Below are 18,935 nucleotides of genomic sequence, written 5' to 3' on the forward strand. Positions count from 1 at the left end.
ACTAAAGATATGCTGAAGGATCAGAAATTCAGAACCCAGAGTGGCGAGCAGCTGATCCGGGCACCGGGCTCACCCACACCCGACCGAAAAGAAAATCAGAGTCCTACTTTCCCACTTCCTACTTCGTACACTAGATAATGCAATATCAATAAATTGCTACTGTTCCTTCATATTTCTTTCCTGCTTTATATTTCACCGCCGATATTTACCACCACAAAGGATCCAAGTCATCCAACCAACCAACCCAGACGACTAATGAGCTAAAGTCTACAGATGATTATATAACAGGGAGCAAATTTTCCCCTCTGGGACTAATTCACAATTTCACATCATCATCATAGCCATCATTATCATGGCCATTCTACATAAATGTAATGCTAATAAATAAATGAAGAAACAGAAAGAAGCTTCTTCATTGATTCTTATACCTACCAGAAAGGTGAATAGAAAAGAAAACGGAGGCCGAGGAACCAAGAAATTGGTTCAGCTGACACGTGCCTCCAAGCATCATGCATCCTCCTATGTCTCCCTTACGGGGCAATCGAATCTGTACCCTACTCCAGTACCGGTAGTACTCCTCTCTAATTTTCTGGATTCCCTACAGTAACATTCGCTCAATTGCATACCCTCTGGTTAGGTTGAGGGCTGCATTTTAACCACGGATGCTCCTGCTGATCCGGCGGTTCTGATTTCACTTCGGATCTCGGAGGATCCTCCTTCTCCTCTTGCTGCTGATGTTCCTGCTCCTCATCACTTCCTTTCGCGCGTTTCACGCCAATAGAGACACCAAACAACCTTGGACTGCCTTCCTCCTCCTCCGTCTTCACTCGGCTCTGGCCCACGCCGGTATCGGCATTGTTATCCTCCGCAAATCGCTTCACTGGCAATAGATCCAGCGGCGACGATGGCTTTTCCGCTAGGAAGCTAGCGTTTTCTTGCTGGCTATTCGCATACTTGGTCATCAAAGCAAGGATACTGTTGCAAAGGTTCTTCATCTGTGTTAATTCGTGCGTCAGATGCATATTCTCTTTCCTAAGCCGTTCGTTCTCATCGAGAAGCTCTGCCGTGCTGCTGCAGCTTGTCGTTCTACACACCGTAGCGGCAACGGCCGATGGGGATGAAGTCGAGGATACCACTTGGTCATCACCGGAATTTGTCGGAGACCCTGTCCGAACGGCCGGAGCCGTGGCTGTCGTAACAGTAGATACAGCTGCAGCCGGTGATATTTTCCGGCGATGAATGTCGCAGAGAAGTTTTTTTTCTCCTCTACGGAAGCAGTCGTTTGCGAATTCCCATCGATCAGGAACAATCTTTCGGAAGCCCTGCACGATTGGGAGATATAAAGAATTAGATTTCTATAGACATTGAAAATAAAGAAAGATCGTATCTTGGAGCTAAAGAGAAAAGAAAGGTAATACATTTTTTAGGCATTGAAAAGCATAAAGCAAACAAAAAATAGATTCTTGTGCGGTAACAAGAAAAGATACTAACATATGTGTTAAGTTGTCGAACGAAGCTTGAAAAATTGTTGTGCTTGAAATATTTGGGAAGCAGATCTCTGGCGAACTCGGCCGGTCTCCAGACTATGAACGTGGAACCGTCCTCGTTCCACGAAATCACGTCGTCTATCGAAGGATCATCCACAAGCTGGTACGTTTTGGTGAGAAAAGGTGTCGGCAGAGATCTCTGCCCATCGCCAGTCGTTGATTCGCCGATCTGTTCCACCGGCGGTGGAGCCATGAGCTCTAGCAGTCCCTATCCCTATCTCCAGAAACGAATCTAGAAAGAAAGGAGAGGTATTAGAGCGTAAGATCTAAGATTAGAGATGAGAAATCTACGCGGAGAAAAATCTAGCGACGAGAATTTTCGATTAGGAGAAGGAGGGATCAATTCATCGGGAAGCTTGAATAAGATTGGGATTTGGGAGGGGTGTAAACCAGGGGAGAGAGACGAATCGGCGAGATGTTTCTCTGTTGGGAGGTGGTGGTGGTGTTTCTAGAAACTTCCGTTGTGAGAAGGTAGGATTAGCAATTTAGCAGCACAAAGAAAAGGAAGGCAACGAGGAGAAAGGAAAGCGTCCCCACAGCCACGGGGTGGGAGAAGAGAGGACAGGACAGAAGAGAAGAGAAGGGAAAGGAAGGCCCAAGAAGTTCCCTCCCGTCTTACGTCTTTTCCAGAAGCTTCTCCCCAGTACTCCTCCCCTTATCCGGTTCTTTATTCCACGTGTCGGTGAATATCGTGGAGTCATTTACCATAAAAATTCCCATATGGAGATAAGGTTACGGCATCTACAGGAGAAACCGGTGGGGATGGGTTAATAAACCGCAGGGCTAATAAACAGTAACTGGAAGGCTTGCCAGCTGGCGCTTGCATATAATAAGGAAAAAACTTAAATTTTGATTGAATGAAGATAGAAGATTTGAAGAATAAATTAACACGCGTTGACAGTAGCGTGCATGCGTGGAGGTGGAGTAAAAGATGCATTACTCGTTTAAATGCAGACCGGCAATGGCAATCGCAATTTTCACCCTACTCAGTTGGTTGGACAGATTTTTTTGGGTAAATTACAAAGGCCCCGACTATGGGGTCTGTGACAAAGACCCCTGTACTTTATTTTGCGAAAAAACCCTTTGTACTATGGTCATGAGATAAAGATCCCTCTTGGCCATTAAGTCAGATGATGGAATGTATTAGATTATCAAAATATCCCATTAAATTTTTTCTTTTTTTTCTGCCCTTTTTTTCTTAAAACTTAACATATTATTTTTTCTTTTTTCTCTTCTTTTCCGTTCCCTCATTGTTTTCTCTTATTCTTCCTCTCTCCCAACTCTCAGAAAAGACGAAAGAAACTCATTTCTCATCTTCCCTTTCTTCTCTTCTCTTGTCTTCAATCTCGTCCTGAACTTTGACCCCTCTAAAATCCTCCTTCCACATTATAAATAAATTATTGAGATTTAACCCTTTTTTTGTTAGTTTGAATAGGTAAGGCAGCCCAATGCACGAGGCTTGCTCAATGGGAAGGGATAAAGGTATGCAGCCTTACCCATAATGCAAATGCATACAGATTTTCTCTCTTTAGTTCGTCCACACTTCACGGGAAAATTTTCTTTTTCTCTCCAACCAATGGTTCCATTACCTTTCTCGATTTTCTTTTTCATTAGCTTATCTATCCTTCCTTTTGATTTCTTTTTAAATTTGCTTTTGATAACCCCATTTGTTTAATGGATCTCAGTCGTCGTTAAAACTCCTACCTCTTTATCTTTTAATCCTTTTTGAACTGTTGATATTAGTTGTAATAGATAGGCTGATGATCTTTGGTGGCAATTTCTTTTAAAAGGATGTGTTTCAACTTTTCCTTACTCTTTTCAATATATCAGTTTTGCATTTCATCATTGAGATGATATGTGGAGTTCTTTAGGTGGTAGATTTCTGTTATTAAGCATTGTTTGTCATTTTCAACTTCTTACTTGGTACTCTTTTCGATATACGGGTTTTCTGTTTTGTCCTTGAGATGATATGTGGAGTTCTGTTTTCTGTTTATTCATGGAGAGAATGAGATGTTTTTCTTAGGATAAATTTGCATAGATAATGAGCCCCTTCTTCTATTAATTGTATCTTTTGTTAATAAGCGTTATCTAAATCAACAAAGTGAAAGGAGAGCGTTTAGTGTCTTGCATTGTGGAGTCATAGATTTAATTTCTTCTATTTTTCTAATTTGATGCTTGTAAATATACAAAGGGATATGATCATAATCACCTTTTGTTGCAGAAATTGAAAAAATCCTCTCAAGGAGCAAGCCTGGTATTAACCAGGACAAACTTGCAGAAACTCTACAATTTCAAGGAGCAGAAAAATCCAAAGATATTTTGAAATCATAAGTTTGACAAGGGAAGAAATAATGACGGCCACTGTGGAGGTTGCAACAGAGAACAAGGATGAAGACAAGAAAAACATTTTGGTAGGCATTCGAATGGATAGATATGGTCAAGACTTGATTAATTGGGCCCTTATTAAAGTTTCTGAACCAAGGGGAGCGCGTAGTTGCAGTCAATATTTGTTGAGAATCTGGTAATGGTAGTTGTCTTTTTTTTTTTTAATTAAAAAAGCAGTAATGGAGAGAGAGATCGAGATTGAATTAGATGGGTTCAATACCGATACTGTTGTGAAGGAACAGAAGGGTAGTATTGGAAGGTCAGGAAAGATGAACAGTATTTTTCTCGTCAAGTTATTACAAGGGTAATATAGGGATTAAAAAATATTGTAATGGCCTTTTTGAACAGAAGACTAAGGGGTCTTTGTCTCACGGTCATAGTACAAGGGGGGCCTTTATAATTTACCTTTTTTTTTAATTTCCCATTAGTACCTTGTAAAATTTGGGCCTAGTGTCATTACTTTAAAATGCAATGATTTAATATTCGAACTTTTAAAATATAACAATGGTTACAATCCAATATTCACCGTTAATCACCAGTTAAATGACATGTGAAAAGATAAATGCTTTTCGGGTTTCATTTAAGGGATTATAACTGATAAGGGAAACTTTTTGATCTTATTATCAATAAAAATAATCTTTTCAAAATAATTTATAGAATAGGATAATTTTTTAAAAAAAAGTAAAAATACTGTTCATTTTCTTTCTCCTTAAATAATTACTGCATACTCTTGCATTAGTGAACACAGGAACAAGATACAGACCAATCTCAGAAACATAAACGTCACAATCAGAAACATAGACAGACGTCAAGAACCGGACTACTATATTTACAGGAAGATATATGCAGGGAAACAATTGAAACTACAGTATTTAAAACATATATACATATATACATCGATTCAAGAATTTCCATTATCCTCGATACCTAATTAACAATATGCGAAGCGAAACCTTGACCGCTTCAGCAGACCGAAACTAGTCTCATCGAGACCTTCTCCCTAGAAGGATCTCCAATGCCACCCGCCAGAGTCCGAACCATCCTCTTGAAGGCAAAATGCATGCAATTAGAAAGAACGAACCAACAAAGTACCTCGTATACGAAATCGAACGCAGGATCAGAAGATGATGACGATGATGACTCCTCCCAATCGGATCCTCCGAATCTGTCGAAATCCAACCCTCTACCACCATTGCCGCCGCCACTGCCTCCGCCAAACGGACCATCACCGCCGTCACCGAAGAACCCATCCTTCTCGCCGATGTCAAAATCCCCCGTCAGAGATCTCCTCCTCGTACGTCTCTTTTGCCTAGTGAGTGTCCGGGGAGCGGCTCTGTAAGAATTCGATCTGACTGTCGGCGGAGCCATGACATCCACAGGAGAAAATCTAGCAGAGATTGACAGAATACCAGCGAGGGAGGAAGCATCATAAGAGGAAATGTTGCATAGTGCAGAGCGACGCAAATGAAATTTGGCAACCCCTAGACCTTGCGTTGCGATTACTGTAACAGGGTCTGCAATGGCGGAGATCTCCATGATTTCGAATGGATTTTGCAGAAATTCGACTGATTTCGGATATTTTAGAAGAATAAGAAGCAACTCTGCTCCAAACTCAGATGCAAAGTAGAAAAGTAGAAGAAGAAAGAAGAGGAAGAAGGAGGAGAAAAGAGAAAACAGAGACTAGAGGTGGGGAGATTTATTCGATGATGAAGGAGTAAGAAGATGAGCATTGTTTTTACCCTTTTTTTATATTTTTTAAAAAAAGTTACGTAGAATTCTTTCGATCAATTCGTCTTCCCTGAATATGGCCGTTCGGCGTATCGACTAGAGGGGATATCAGATATCTTACGACTAAATCCTTATCTTTTGAATCACGCTTATCAAACCATACGCATTCGTCTGTATTGGCCGGTACACACCAATACGGGATATACGGATTGACATGTTTCTCGCATGTTTATTTGTAAAAAATGCGACTAAAGCCTTATTTACACCTTCAATCCACAAGGTCACCTTTCACCTTATGAAAATAAATGAAATAAAATAATATTTTCTCAATTCTAGTGTGCATATATAATGCGGACGGATACATACATTTGTGTTTAATGATTCCATCAAAATAAAAAAATAATATTTAAAACTAATAGAATAAATAATTTCTTAAATCCACATTTATATAAAAAAATTGGTTAATCTCAAGAAATTTATATGAATAAAGATATTGATAATAGAATAATTATTTTAGTACTTAATATTTATAAATTTGAACATGATACGTATCTTAAAATTTTATAAATTATTAATTACTATTTTAATTTGAACTAAATAAAAGTATATATATATTATTTATAAAAATAAAAATATTATTTACAAAAACCTCGAGAATATAATATCAATTGAATTTTTCAAATCCATTAATCAACATTTATATCAAAAAAGGGAAAATTCTAGATTAGTACGACGTACTTTGGGTCTAGTGCCACTTTGGTCCCTAAACTTTAAAACGTGACAATGTAGTACCCAAACTTTCAATACGTGCCAATCTAGTACCTGCCATTAACTAACCCATTAAGTGCCATTTGAAAAGACACAAATACCCTTCAAGTGTCATCTAATTCTCTTTATCAACCATCCAAATGTTGACAAAAAATAACAGTCCCAAATCCTTGCTTTTCTGTTCAAGAAAGTTGGGGTCACCAAAATATCCACTAAGATGTAACTCCAACTTTCTTGAATATAAGAGGCAAGGATTTGGGACTGTTATTTTTTGCCAATGTTTGGATGGTTGATAAAGAGAATTAGATGACACTTGAAGGGTATTTGTGTCTTTTCAAATGGTACTTAATGGGTTAGTTAATGGCAGGTACTAGATTGGCATATATTGAAAGTTTGGGTACTACATTGTCACGTTTTAAAGTTTAGGGACCAAAGTGGCACTAGATCCAAAGTACAAGGTACTAATATGGAATTTTCTCATCAAAAAATGATTTTTTATCTCAAAATTTATGGAAATAAAAATATTAATAATGGAATAATTATTTTAGTAGTTAAAAATTATAAATTTGCATATGTTTTGTATCAGTGTATCTTAGAAAGTTTAATATATTTGATATAATTTAAATTAATGTTATATATTTTTATAAATTTTTAATTGATATATTATTTACATTTTATAATAACGTGTTTATTGTTTAGAAAAATAAAAATATTGTTAACTAAACATTTTAGAATTAATTTTTAATTGACTTTTGGTTAATATTAAAAATTAAAAATAGAAAATAATAGATATAATAATTCACATATAATAGTTGCATATGTTTTGTGCCTTTAAATTCAATAGAAAATGACACAATAATAGCTTTATGCATGTATTATTTTTTTTAAAAAAATATAATATGTTCCAGGATTCTTGATTGATACATTATCAATAAAGTTTTATGATTTCTATGCATCCCGCTAGAAAATAATCAGTATAATAATTCACATATAATAGTTGCATATGTTTTGTGCCTTGAAATTCAATAGAAAATAACATAATAATAGCTTTGTGCATGTATTAATTTGTTTTTTTTAATAGTATTAATTTGTAAAGTGTGTATGTGTGTGTGTATATATATATATATATATATATATATATTAATGTTCCAGGATTCTTGATTGATACATTATGAATAAAATTTTATGATTTATATGTACCTTGTTATATTAATTATAGTATATTTCTTCATATGTACCTTTAGAATATACATTTTTTATGTATTTATACATTAATTATAGATTTTTTTATCTTAATAAAATGTTATTAATATATTTAAACATATCTGTATACATATTAGAATAATCCGATACGATACCCGATACCAATATCTGTATACATATTTACGATACGAATTCTTATATAGTCTTATCCTTGTTTGCCTCTTGTACAACCTTTCTTGAGCCTTTTGTAGGGCAGCATACCTGACTCACCAACCAAACCATCTTTTCTTTTCGGTTCCTTTGGGAAGAAGTTGCTGTGTTGCGTTGTGTTTCTATGTGTTATCTACTTACTATTTGGTAGGCCGTGATTAAGGTTTGACTTTGCTTTGGTTTCTGGGTGTAGTACCTCAATTCGAATTCAGTGCATTTGGATTTGAAGGGATTTTTTCTTCGAATCCATTAATATTTTGACACATCATTCAGTGTTTAATTGACCATCACTTACAACCGATTGAAAACTTATTACTAATAAAAATATTTTTAAATAAAAATTGATAAGTTAAGCTAATGCTGAGAGAAAATTCCAATGCGCTCGTTTTCAAACGGAAACAGAGGTTAAGATGCCTATCATGGTGGAAAATAGAGTGATCGATATAGGCGAAGTAACCAGGATTAACACTGTCGGCACATACAAGGTCATAGAGGATGATGTGGTAGTGCTGAGAAAAATAGGGTAGTATGCACTGTGAAGCTGATTGATCGGTGCCAAAGCCGTAGGCGAGGACGAAGATCTTGTCGCCGGTACCGGCAACCCTGACATTGAGTGCTTCTAAGAGTGTTTTTTTGAACAGGACCCTCTATGACTACAATTCTACGAGAAGCACTCCAGAGTTAGCCTCTTCTTCTTCCCCATCTCCCTCTCTACGGCGCTCATCCTCTTCCAAGTTAGTTTTCTTCCCCTTCCATCACGACCAATTACAGTTAGGGAGCCTAAATACAGGGTATCGAGTTATGGAAGAGAGAATTCACCGTGCCAACTGGTTCTCCTTCTCTTACTTTTGATGTGTCATGAAATGGTTGGAATCGAAGGGAAAATCCCTTCGAGTCCAAACGCACCGAATCGGAATTGGTTGTACCTCTTTCTATGTACACCTCCATGTTACCTCCACCGTATGTGGGCGTCACGTCAAAGTTGCCGCTGGGCAGCTTCCTCATGGGTGTCGCCATCCTAGCTCGTCACGGGCATTATTCTTGGTCACCTAAGGCTGAATGCTTTGAATTTACCAGCCCCGTGAATTTAGCAAATGATGTACACTAAAACTTACACCTCTATTTCATCTGAAGATGATGATGAACAGTGGTTTACAATCAAGTCTCGAATACAACTAGTTATAGTCAATTATTTCCCCTGGCATATTGGAATCTACCTACCACTGTAACTCACCTGAAGTTCAGTGTGCTACTTACTCGGATTTGACCTTTCAGAGTAACAGCTTGCGACAGGTGTTAGTAAGACCAGTTTTCCCGTGCATTTATGTGCTAACGTCGAGATCGTCGACTTTCTGTAAAACAAACCCATGACAGATTTTCATCTCCCAGGACCCTCAGAAGATGATCATCAACGGTGATGGAGTGGTTTGGGTGTAATGGTGTAATACAACAACAGCAAAAGAAGGAGAGGCTGACATTCGGGTTTCTTCTTCTTCTTCTTCTTTCCCCAAGGACTGTAATTTACTGGGTCTTCCGTATTCTATGACTATTTGAACTTAAAGAATCTCCACTCACCTTTAAGTTCTCATCCTTGGGAGGTAGTTCAACTTCTTCATGATTTTTTTTTTTTTTACTTTTTTCTTAACTCACCACGTTTACATGCTATTTGTCTCTGATTCATTGTTTATAGATCACACACCTTTCGATTCTTTGTCATATGTTCTTCAATTCTCCTCTCCTTTCCTTTATAAGCACAGCCACTCCAACAAAAGCACTCTATTGCTTCCTGGTTTCTATATAGTTTTCTTATTAGTGAGGAGTGAACAGATTACACTGCTCAAGAGTTCTATTCCAGCAAAAGAGGAAAGAAGAAAGGGAAACGTATTCTAGAGAGATAGTAACGGCTTTAACGCTTTCCCTTCTATTCTTCCTCTGCTGTGTCCTAGTTTCCACTATAGTGAAAAAACTTGCTAGTAAGTTTCTGAGAAAACCGAAACGTGGGTTTTCATCCTTTTTTATTCATCTCTAACCTCTTTTTGTTTCATTAATAGATGCTAAGGCTGAGTTTGGAAGGAGTACAAATGCAAATATGTAGAGTGAAAAACCTTATATTTTGTATGTATTTACGCTGTACATATTTGTATTTGTACTCTTTCTAAACTGAGCCTAAACTACGGTTAGTTGGGCAACAATCTCCCATCACAATCTTGTTCAATTGAGTTCACCAAAACCTTGGAAGTAGATGGTGAACAATGTTTTATTTTCAAGGGTAATTTTGATATTTTAAAAAGTCTTAAGTTGCACATGATGTCACATGATACATGATACTTCACAATCTGGTCACTCCTAATTGGCTGAGTGTTGGATCTTAGCTGTGATGGACGACACCTAAGAGGAAGAAGAAGGTGAAGGGTTCCCGGGAAGCTCTCCCGGAGGGAACACTCCGATGGCTAAGTTAGAACTTTGAGGAAAACTCAAAGAAAATACAGAGAGTTAAGAGTGCTGAAAGTGTTAGCTTCAATACCTTTGCTTTGTGAGGGTTGGGGTTCTTTTATATCGGAGCTCGATCACATCTGATATAACTGCCACTGCCCTAGCCATTACTACTAGGGCAGGTGTGGCGGGCGCAGGTTGCTGCTATGGGTTGCCATTGCAAGGTACAAACTCGACAGGCGTGCCATGCTTTTCAGAGACGACAAACAGAACGCTGCCTAGAAAGGGATCTGAGCCCTACCTCCGGATCCGGTAGGTACGGATGTCAGGTAGACACAGATGTCAGGCAGATTTCCCTGCAGCCTGCCGAGCCATTGTACACCGAACCGCCAGGGGCAGGTTTGCCTCACACCGAGGTGTCGAGGTACACCGAGGTGCTCGTACTGTAGGCGGGCCTTAATCAAGTTCGAATAGGAGTCTCGATGGTGCTGCCCCGAGGTGTTCCTCCCTCGCGACACTTAGCCAAAAATCGGGGTGCTCTGTCCTTAGGAAGGGAGAGCTCGGGGCCCCTTAGGAGGAGCTCGGGTCTCAAGGAGAGCTCGGGCCCTGAGAGGAGTTCGGGACCTCCCCCACTTGGTGGGAGTCAAGGTTGGTCGGGCGCTAGTCCCCGGCGAGTCGCTTAACCCGTCGAGTGGCCAATGTTGGACTCAGCAGGTCCCTCCTGTCGAGTTACGGTTGTGCTGTTAGGCTGAGCTATTCGTTGAGCCAGGTCACGCACACGCGTCCCTGTGCTACGAGGTAGGGCCAAATCACCCTTCATCAATACACATGATTGTTCATCCATTAACGACAGGTACTGGATTGGCATGTTTTGAAGGTTCAGGTACTGAATTGTTACGTTTTAAGGTTTAGGGACCAAAGTTGCACTAGGCCCAACGTACAGGGAAATTGTCTAAAATTTGTCATGATTTTTCAGCATTTCTCTTCAATTGATCATAACTTTTCAAAATATTCAAAGAACCCCTCATTAACTTTGTGGTAAGGCTGCAACTTGGGCCGGGTTGGCCTAAACCCAACCCGAAAAAGTCGGGTTGGGTTAGGTCAATGGGCAACCCGACCCAACCTGAACCCAACTCTATAGTACATATCACATATATATATATATATATATATATATATATATATATATATATATAGTTGTATACTTGTATAGCCCCCACCATATACTATCATTTATTTCTTTTAAGATAATCATTTCACCTAATCTTGATTGGAAATACTTAAACCTTAATAACATATTTTATGTTTTTTGAATATATTATTCTTTATCTTCTCTCAATTGTTTGTCACCCATATCTTGCTGCCCATAAAAGATCTATTATAAGTCATAAGTCATAATAAATTATAGTAATTTCAAACACTTTTTTCTGAATTTTGTATTTAAAGAACCGTTAAAATCATTAACAAACAAATACTAACAAAATATAGGATTAATATATGTTGTGAAAGTTGAGTTAAGATATGAGATTAAGAAGTTCTATTATAAGGGATGGGAAGAAGGTTGGGTTGGGCCTAACTTGAGCCCATCCCAACCTGAAGTTGGTTTTGGGTTGGGTTAGGTTTAGGGTTAAAGGATTTAGTTAGGGTTAGGGTTGGGTAGGTTGGGTTGGGTTAGGGTTGGGGGTTTAGAACTTAGGATTGGGCTCAGGTTGGCCTCAACCCGACCTAATCCAACCCGATTGCAGCCCTACTTGGTGGCGTTTGATAAATTTGAAAAGTTAAAAAGATATTAAAAATGTTTGAAATCTGAAAAGAGACATAATTGCTTTTCGACTTTTTAGAGGCTTTGAGTAAAGAAGGTTATTTGTGTTGGATCAAATCTTGACTACCCCCCAGTGATAACTTGACTACCCCCAAGACTTATTAACCTCCACTGTCCCCAACTCCCCCACCTTCATTTCCATCATCATCGGCACCAGTGGGTCCAGTTCTCTTGTCCATAAAAAATATGTTCAATAAGACTGACTAGTTATTCAAGGGCAGTTTGGTCATGAAAATTACAGTTATGCTGATGTGGACAATTTTTGTCAATGTACATTACGCTTGAACCGATGGTGAAATTTGGAAAACCAAAACTGACTGAATTGGGGTTTCTTGGGTGCTTTGAAAAATTATGTTGAGTTTTAAAAAAAAAATTGCTGAAAAATCATGGTAAATTTTAATGATAATGATAATGAGTTTTAAGATTTTATAACTCATAATTTCATATATGGACAAATCCAGATCACCTATAAAAGAAAATATGTTCCAACACCTTCCCAACATAATCTGATACCGCACATTTTATATATGACAGGTTCCATTTAAGATCAAATTCCGCCTGCAGCTGGGTCAAGGGAGGGGCTACCCACTATGTAATACCAAAAAAACCATGCTTTGTTGTTGCAAGGCATCATGAATGATTCTATCCGTCGTCAATAGGTCGGGTCTTGGTTTCAAGATTTGTATTGATGGATCAGTTTCGGTTCCTAATCTATTATCTCAATCATTATTGGTTCAGGAGTGATTTTATCCGGTCTCAAACTGATTCAAACCCAATCAACGGATTTGTTGTAATGGGATCAGATCCGACTGTCTCGAGCTCCAGTTCTATATATTTCATATATTTTGAGTTCTGGACCGTTACCGTGTCTTTATGGAATTGGAAAGTAAATAATTGTACCGGTTATAATTTTTGCAGTAATATTGTTCCGGTTTCCGGTCAAAGGATAACGTGTTATTCCTTTTTCCTTGATGGATATCGATGGAATATCCGATGGGATGCAGCAGGCGCAGTGGCAACCAAATGACAGCTGGGCTACAGCAACAAGGAGAGAGATGAGTGCTGACAAGGCGTTACTGTAAAACCTGTGGCCCCACACGTTTATAACTAGAAGTCTAGAATCATCAAAAAAAAAACAAAGGACAAACAAAAGTCAGCAATTATCAAGCAGAAAATGGGGCATCTTTCAAAAACAAAAGCACAAAATGGGGCAGTCATTGTCTTGTATATTTTTTTGATAAAAAGGAAGCACACACCTCGTGAGGTGTCCCTGTGCTGCAATCGGATTCGGATCGGATATAATGAAGATCCGAAATTAATTTATTTATATTCAGATTCGAATCTAATATTATTCATGAGTCTGCGTTTGGAATTGATGTAAAATGTCATTGGTGTAAACATGGAATCGTAAAAATTGCATGTTTGAATTTCGAAAAGCATGTAAGAGAAAAGTGAAGTTTTATATCAATTTTATCGATATAGTATTTATATCGTCAACAATCCATGTAAAACTCTGCTTTAAATGGAGTTTTACATTATTTCACTCCATCCAAATGTATGCAAAACCAAATCAGAGTAGAATTTTTTAATAATATTAATAAATTAAATTAGATATAAGTCTAACTCTAATATTTTATACTATGAATAAAATATTTTAAAAACACAATGATTATTTACTCAAAACACAACATTCAAATAAATTAACATAAATTTTAAGTATTTATAAGTATATACATTTAAATCGAAACAAACGGATGAAATAGGGGTGGATCTATTGGAATTCGTCATGGACTAGGAAATTTGCATGCATTAGGAACTCCTCTCATGCATGCATGTATCTTATCCTCAGTGAGTCTCCTACTCCTAAATTTTAGGCGTAGATTGTATGTATATATATATATATATATATGGTTGTGCCTTGCATAATGGGCAAGAACGAGACACAGATTTTCACATGGTATCAGAGCGGCTTCCTGGGTGCCTTTCCTCCCGTGGACTTGCGAGCAGAGCCATCTCTTTGTCTTTGGAAACACCAGCTGCAGGCCCTCTCATCACGAATCCTACGAGTCAACTAGATGTCCTTGGGCATGATCGTGACTCGCTTGGCATGGATGACACAAAGGTTAGTGTCTTCAAACAGTCCCACTAGATATGCCTCGGCCGCCTCCTGCAAAGCCAACACAGCGTGGCCTTGGAAACAGAGATCCGTCTTGAAGTCATGAGCAATTTCACGAACAAGCCTCTGGAACGGAAGTTTCCTGATGAGGAGTTCCGTAGTCTTCTGGTACTTACGAATTTCACGGAGGGTAACAGTTCCTGGACGGTATCTGTGAGGTTTCTTCACACCTCCAAAGGTCGGTGCAGATTTATGAGTTGCCTTGGTAGCGAGTGGCTTCCTGCGTGCAGCAGGATCCGCTGGCTCCAACTCTTAACGAGGACGACAGTAGGGGCGATCTTCAAGCTAGGGGCTTCGACGGTGTAGAACCCCAACATATTGCTTCCGCTCCCGCCACCGCCGACCGCCGTAGCACACTACACAGAGGTGCGGCTTAGTCTGCACTCTGCAATCCTTCAGTTCAGTCTTCGTCTTCAAGATTTCTTACCTTCTCAGTCTGCATCTGCAATCTTCGTTCGATCGACAATAGGTGCGATCTTCAAGCCAGGGGCTTCGATGGTGTAGAACCCCGACATATTGCTTCCGCTCCCGCCACCGTTGATTGCCGTAGCACACTGCACAGAGGTGCGACTCAGTCTGCACTCTGCAATCCTTCAGTTCAGTCTTCGTCTTCAAGATTTCTTACCTTCTCAGTCTGCGTCTGCAATCTTCGTTCGATCGACAATAGGGGTGATCTTCAAGCCAGGGGCTTCGACGGTGTAGAACCCCAACATATTCCTTTCGCTCCCGCCAAACCTGAACTGATCCCTTTTGGCTTCCGGTGTAGATCCGTGCGGTGCTATGCCGACGATACCCGGCCGACCAGACATTGAAGACGAAGCCTGAGACTATGATGCACCTCTGGCCATTACTATTTGTTGTAGGGGACAGGCTGATAGAGACGTGTTTCCTAAAGTTGAGTAGTTGAGCAGTTGTTGATGAGTCTTGCTGATCGGTCACCATGGCTGTCAACAATGACAGGAATGGTGACCCCACGTTACGTCGACTAGGGATGGAGCAGGTTGAGGAAAACGGGGTGGACCCTCTGGCGGACGTGACCGAGGTTCAGCAAAAACTTATGTTGTTCAATCATCAGCAGGGCGTGAGGTGGGTGCTAATGCAGCTGTAACTGACAGAGACAGGACCAGACTAAACATGCTTAATAACGAGCAGTGGCAGTCTCTCGTAAGCATGCTTGATGCTTACAAAACCAGGACTAGTGAAAAACTCTCTGGTAAGAGAATTCTACTAATTGGATAATTGATTCCGGGGCGTCGCTCCATATGACTGGAGAAATTAACTTATTGATGGATGCAAGGAATATTACACCGTGTTCGGTGGGGCTTCCCAATGGGAAGCAAACCACTGCAGTGAAGGAAGGGACTTTACATTTGGGTGGAAATATTTATCTGCATCATGTGCTTTTTGTACCAAGAATGAACTGCACCCTTATTTCTGTAGCAAAATTATTGAAGAGATAAAATGTACTGTCACTTTTACTGACAAGCTATGTGTGATACAGGACCAAACCTCAAGGATTCTGATCGGCGTGGGTGAGCAGTGTGATGGGGTCTATCATTTTAGAGGAGCAACATCGGTTCGGGCGAATAGAACAAGAAGTATGGATAAATGGGAGTTATGGCATTGCAGATTAGGGTATCCGCCTAAATAGATATTATCTTTTCTCCCTAAAGTAGATAAATTAAATAGTAGAACTAAAGGAGATAAGCCATGTGATGTTTATTACAGAGCAAAACAAACACGGGAAATTTTTCCTGAAAGTAAACATAAAGCTAATGATTGTTTCTCTCTAATTCATTGTGATACATGGGGCACCTATAAAGTACCTACCTCTTGTGGTGCAGTTTACTTTCTAACCATTGTTGATGATTATTCTCATGCTGTGTGGGTTTACTTGTTACTGGAAAAAAGTGAAGTAGCACATATTATTGAGAAATTTTGTGCCATGGTAGAATGTCAGTTTGGCAAGCAAGTCAGGACTGTTTGAAGTGATAATGGAACAGAATTTAAAAGTTTGAAATTATACTTTGAGACTCATGGCATTCTGCATCAAACTTCGTGTGTTGGGACGCTGCAACAAAACGGTCGGGTGGAGAGAAAACACAGGCATATCTTGAATGTTGCGAGAGAATTGAGATTTCAAGTAGGTTTGTCCATTGGTTTTTGGGGGGAGTGTGCCTTAACCGCCGGATACTTGATAAATAGGACACCTTCTTCTGTACTTGGTGGGAAGACTCCGTATGAGGTACTGTTCGGGACGCCACCTAAATACGAGCACATGAGAGTATTTGGCTGTCTTTGATATGCTCATTGGAGTCCTCGAGACAAGGATAAGTTTGGAGAAAGGAGTAGGAAGTGTGTTTTTGTGGGTTATCCCTACGGAAAGAAAGGTTGGCGCGTATATGACGTTGAAAGAGGTGAATATTTTGTCTTTCGTGATGTAGTCTTCCATGAGAATATATTTCCATATGTCACTGGTTCAGAAGCTACTCTGGGAGACAAAACTGGCCCAGCCATTGCACCAATTGATGCCGGAGTTGATGATGATGTTGTACACAGCCACAGAGGGAATAAAGATAGGGGGAGTGATGCAGCCGACATCTGTGATAGGGGGAGCCTTGAGAATAATGATGATGGAAGAGAGGAGGAGCATGGAGAAGAAGAGAGTGTGCAGGAAGTGGGAATTGATGGCAGTGAGGACAGAATTAATGTGGATCCAGCACCACAAACGACACCAGAAGAGCAACTTGGTAAGGGACACCGGCATCGCACGCCGTCTATTTTGTTGAAGCCGTACGTGACCTACACTGCTCGACGCTTGAAAGACCCCATTCACACTCAAGCCAACTCTGAATCAGAGTCCTCAGGTACGACTCCCTATCCCATAGCGAATTATGTGACATGTACTAATTTCTCTGCTAGACATCAAGCTTTCTTAGCTGCAGTCACTGTAGGAGTCGAGCCCACCAGCTTTTCTGAGGCAATCAAAAGTGAGAAATGGAGGGAAGCTATGAGGAAGGAAGTCCAGGCTCTGGAGGATAATGGTACTTGGACATTAGAAACTCTACCTCCCGGGAAAAAGGCAATGGGGAGTAAATGGGTTTATAAGATCAAATATAATTCAGACGGGATGGTTGAACGACATAAGGCTCGGCTAGTTATTCTCGGGAATAGACAGGTTGAGGGGTTAGATTATAATGAAACTTTCGCTCCTGTGGCCAAAATGACGACAGTCCGCACTTTCCTAACCGTGGCAGCCGCTAAGAACTAGGAGTTGCATCAGATGGATGTACATAATGCATTTTTACATGGGGATTTGGATGAGGAGGTATACATGCAGTTACCGCCAGGTTTCACATCTAAGGATCGAACAAAAGTGTGCAAATTGAAGAAATCTCTTTATGGATTACGTCAGGCTCCCAGATGCTGGTTCTCGAAATTAACAACGACCTTGATACAGTTCGGGTTTGTTCAATCGTATTCGGATTACTCTTTGTTCACTTATTTCAAACACAATGTTCGTCTGCACGTGCTGATATATGTTGATGATTTCATTGTTGGGGGAAATGATATTGTAGCCATTATGAAATTCAAAGAGTATCTCAGTCGATGCTTCCATATGAAAGATCTGGGACCACTCAAATATTTCCTAGGTATTGAAGTAGCTCATGGTCTTGAGGGAATATATTTATCTCAACGAAAGTATGCCTTGGACATTATCTCAGAATGTGGACTATTGGGAGCCAAACCAGCGTTAGTGCCCATTGAACAGAATCATCATCTTGCGCTGGCCAAGGGCGCTCTAATGGACAATCCGAATCAGTACCGAAGACTAGTAGGGTGGTTGATATACTTAACCATCACATAACCTAAGCTATGCTATTGTGTTCATATTCTGGCCCAGTTCATGCAAAGCCTGCGGCAAGAACATTGGGAGGCAGCTCTGCGTGTAGTGCGATATATGAAAGGGTATCCTGGACAAGGTATAGTATTGTGTTCCGATAGTGATCTGCGTTTCTATGCTTATTGTGACTCTGATTGGGCAAGCTGCCCGTTGTCACGACGATCGTTGACCGGCTATTACGTTCTGCTGGGGCAGTCACCAGTTTCCTAGAAAACGAAAAAACAACACACTGTGTCGCGCTCCTCGGCAGAAGCAGAATATCATTCGATGGCTGCGACATGCTGTGAATTGAAGTGGATGAAGAAACTTCTATTGTCCTTGGGAGTGGTGCATGACAAACCTGCGCACTTATATTTTGATAACCAGGCAGCCTTGCATATAGCCACGAATCCAGTGTCTCACGAGAGGACAAAGCATATTGAAGTCGACTGTTATTTTGTTTGCGATGAGTTGTGGCATGGGAACATTGTTACTCGGCATGTTCGAACCACAAAGCAATTGGCTGACATCTTGACGAAGGCTCTTGGGAAAGAGAAATTCACCTATTTTCTTGGCAAATTGGGCATTTGGAATCTTCATGCGCCAATTTGAGGGGGAGTATTGGAATTCATGGACTAGGAAATTTGTATGCATTAGGAGCTCCTCTCATGCATGCATGTATCTTATCCTCAATGAGTCTCCTACTCCTAAATTTCAGACGTAGACTGTATGTATATATATATATATATATATATATATATGGTTGTGCCTTACATAATG

General features: G+C 39.8%; 2 protein-coding genes across 2 annotated transcripts; both read right to left on the reverse strand.

Moving 5' to 3' along the window:
* Positions 1–256: 256 nt before the first annotated feature.
* LOC104612735 (heat stress transcription factor B-2b-like) lies at positions 257–2,576 on the reverse strand. The gene is made up of 2 exons (XM_010280292.3): positions 1,492–2,576; positions 257–1,322 (listed from the first exon to the last, which is right to left on the reverse strand). Exons 1-2 carry the CDS (start codon positions 1,738–1,740, stop codon positions 615–617), a joined length of 957 nt encoding a protein of 318 aa, XP_010278594.1. The 5' UTR covers positions 1,741–2,576; the 3' UTR covers positions 257–614.
* A 2,319-nt stretch (positions 2,577–4,895) lies between these two features.
* On the reverse strand, positions 4,896–5,468 carry LOC104612736 (uncharacterized). Its single transcript, XM_010280294.3, has one exon. The coding sequence runs from the start codon at positions 5,466–5,468 to the stop codon at positions 4,896–4,898; it is 573 nt and encodes a 190-aa protein (XP_010278596.1).
* Between the last annotated feature and the right edge of the window lie 13,467 nt (positions 5,469–18,935).

The sequence above is a fragment of the Nelumbo nucifera genome, chromosome 6, assembly GCF_055504915.1.
Source record: "Nelumbo nucifera cultivar China Antique chromosome 6, China Antique-T2T, whole genome shotgun sequence".
NCBI classification, from domain to species: Eukaryota; Viridiplantae; Streptophyta; class Magnoliopsida; order Proteales; family Nelumbonaceae; genus Nelumbo; species Nelumbo nucifera.

What these genes read in the sequence shown, in the direction of transcription:
- LOC104612736 (XM_010280294.3), bottom strand. Translation starts at nt 5,468, where the DNA reads ATGGAGATCTCCGCCATTGCAGACCCTGTTACAGTAATCGCAACGCAA.
- LOC104612735 (XM_010280292.3), bottom strand. Translation starts at nt 1,740, where the DNA reads ATGGCTCCACCGCCGGTGGAACAGATCGGCGAATCAACGACTGGCGAT. An exon ending in TTCGACAACTTAACACATAT is followed by an intron (nt 1,323 to 1,491) that starts GTTAGTATCTTT and finishes CCAATCGTGCAG; the next exon opens with GGCTTCCGAAAGATTGTTCC.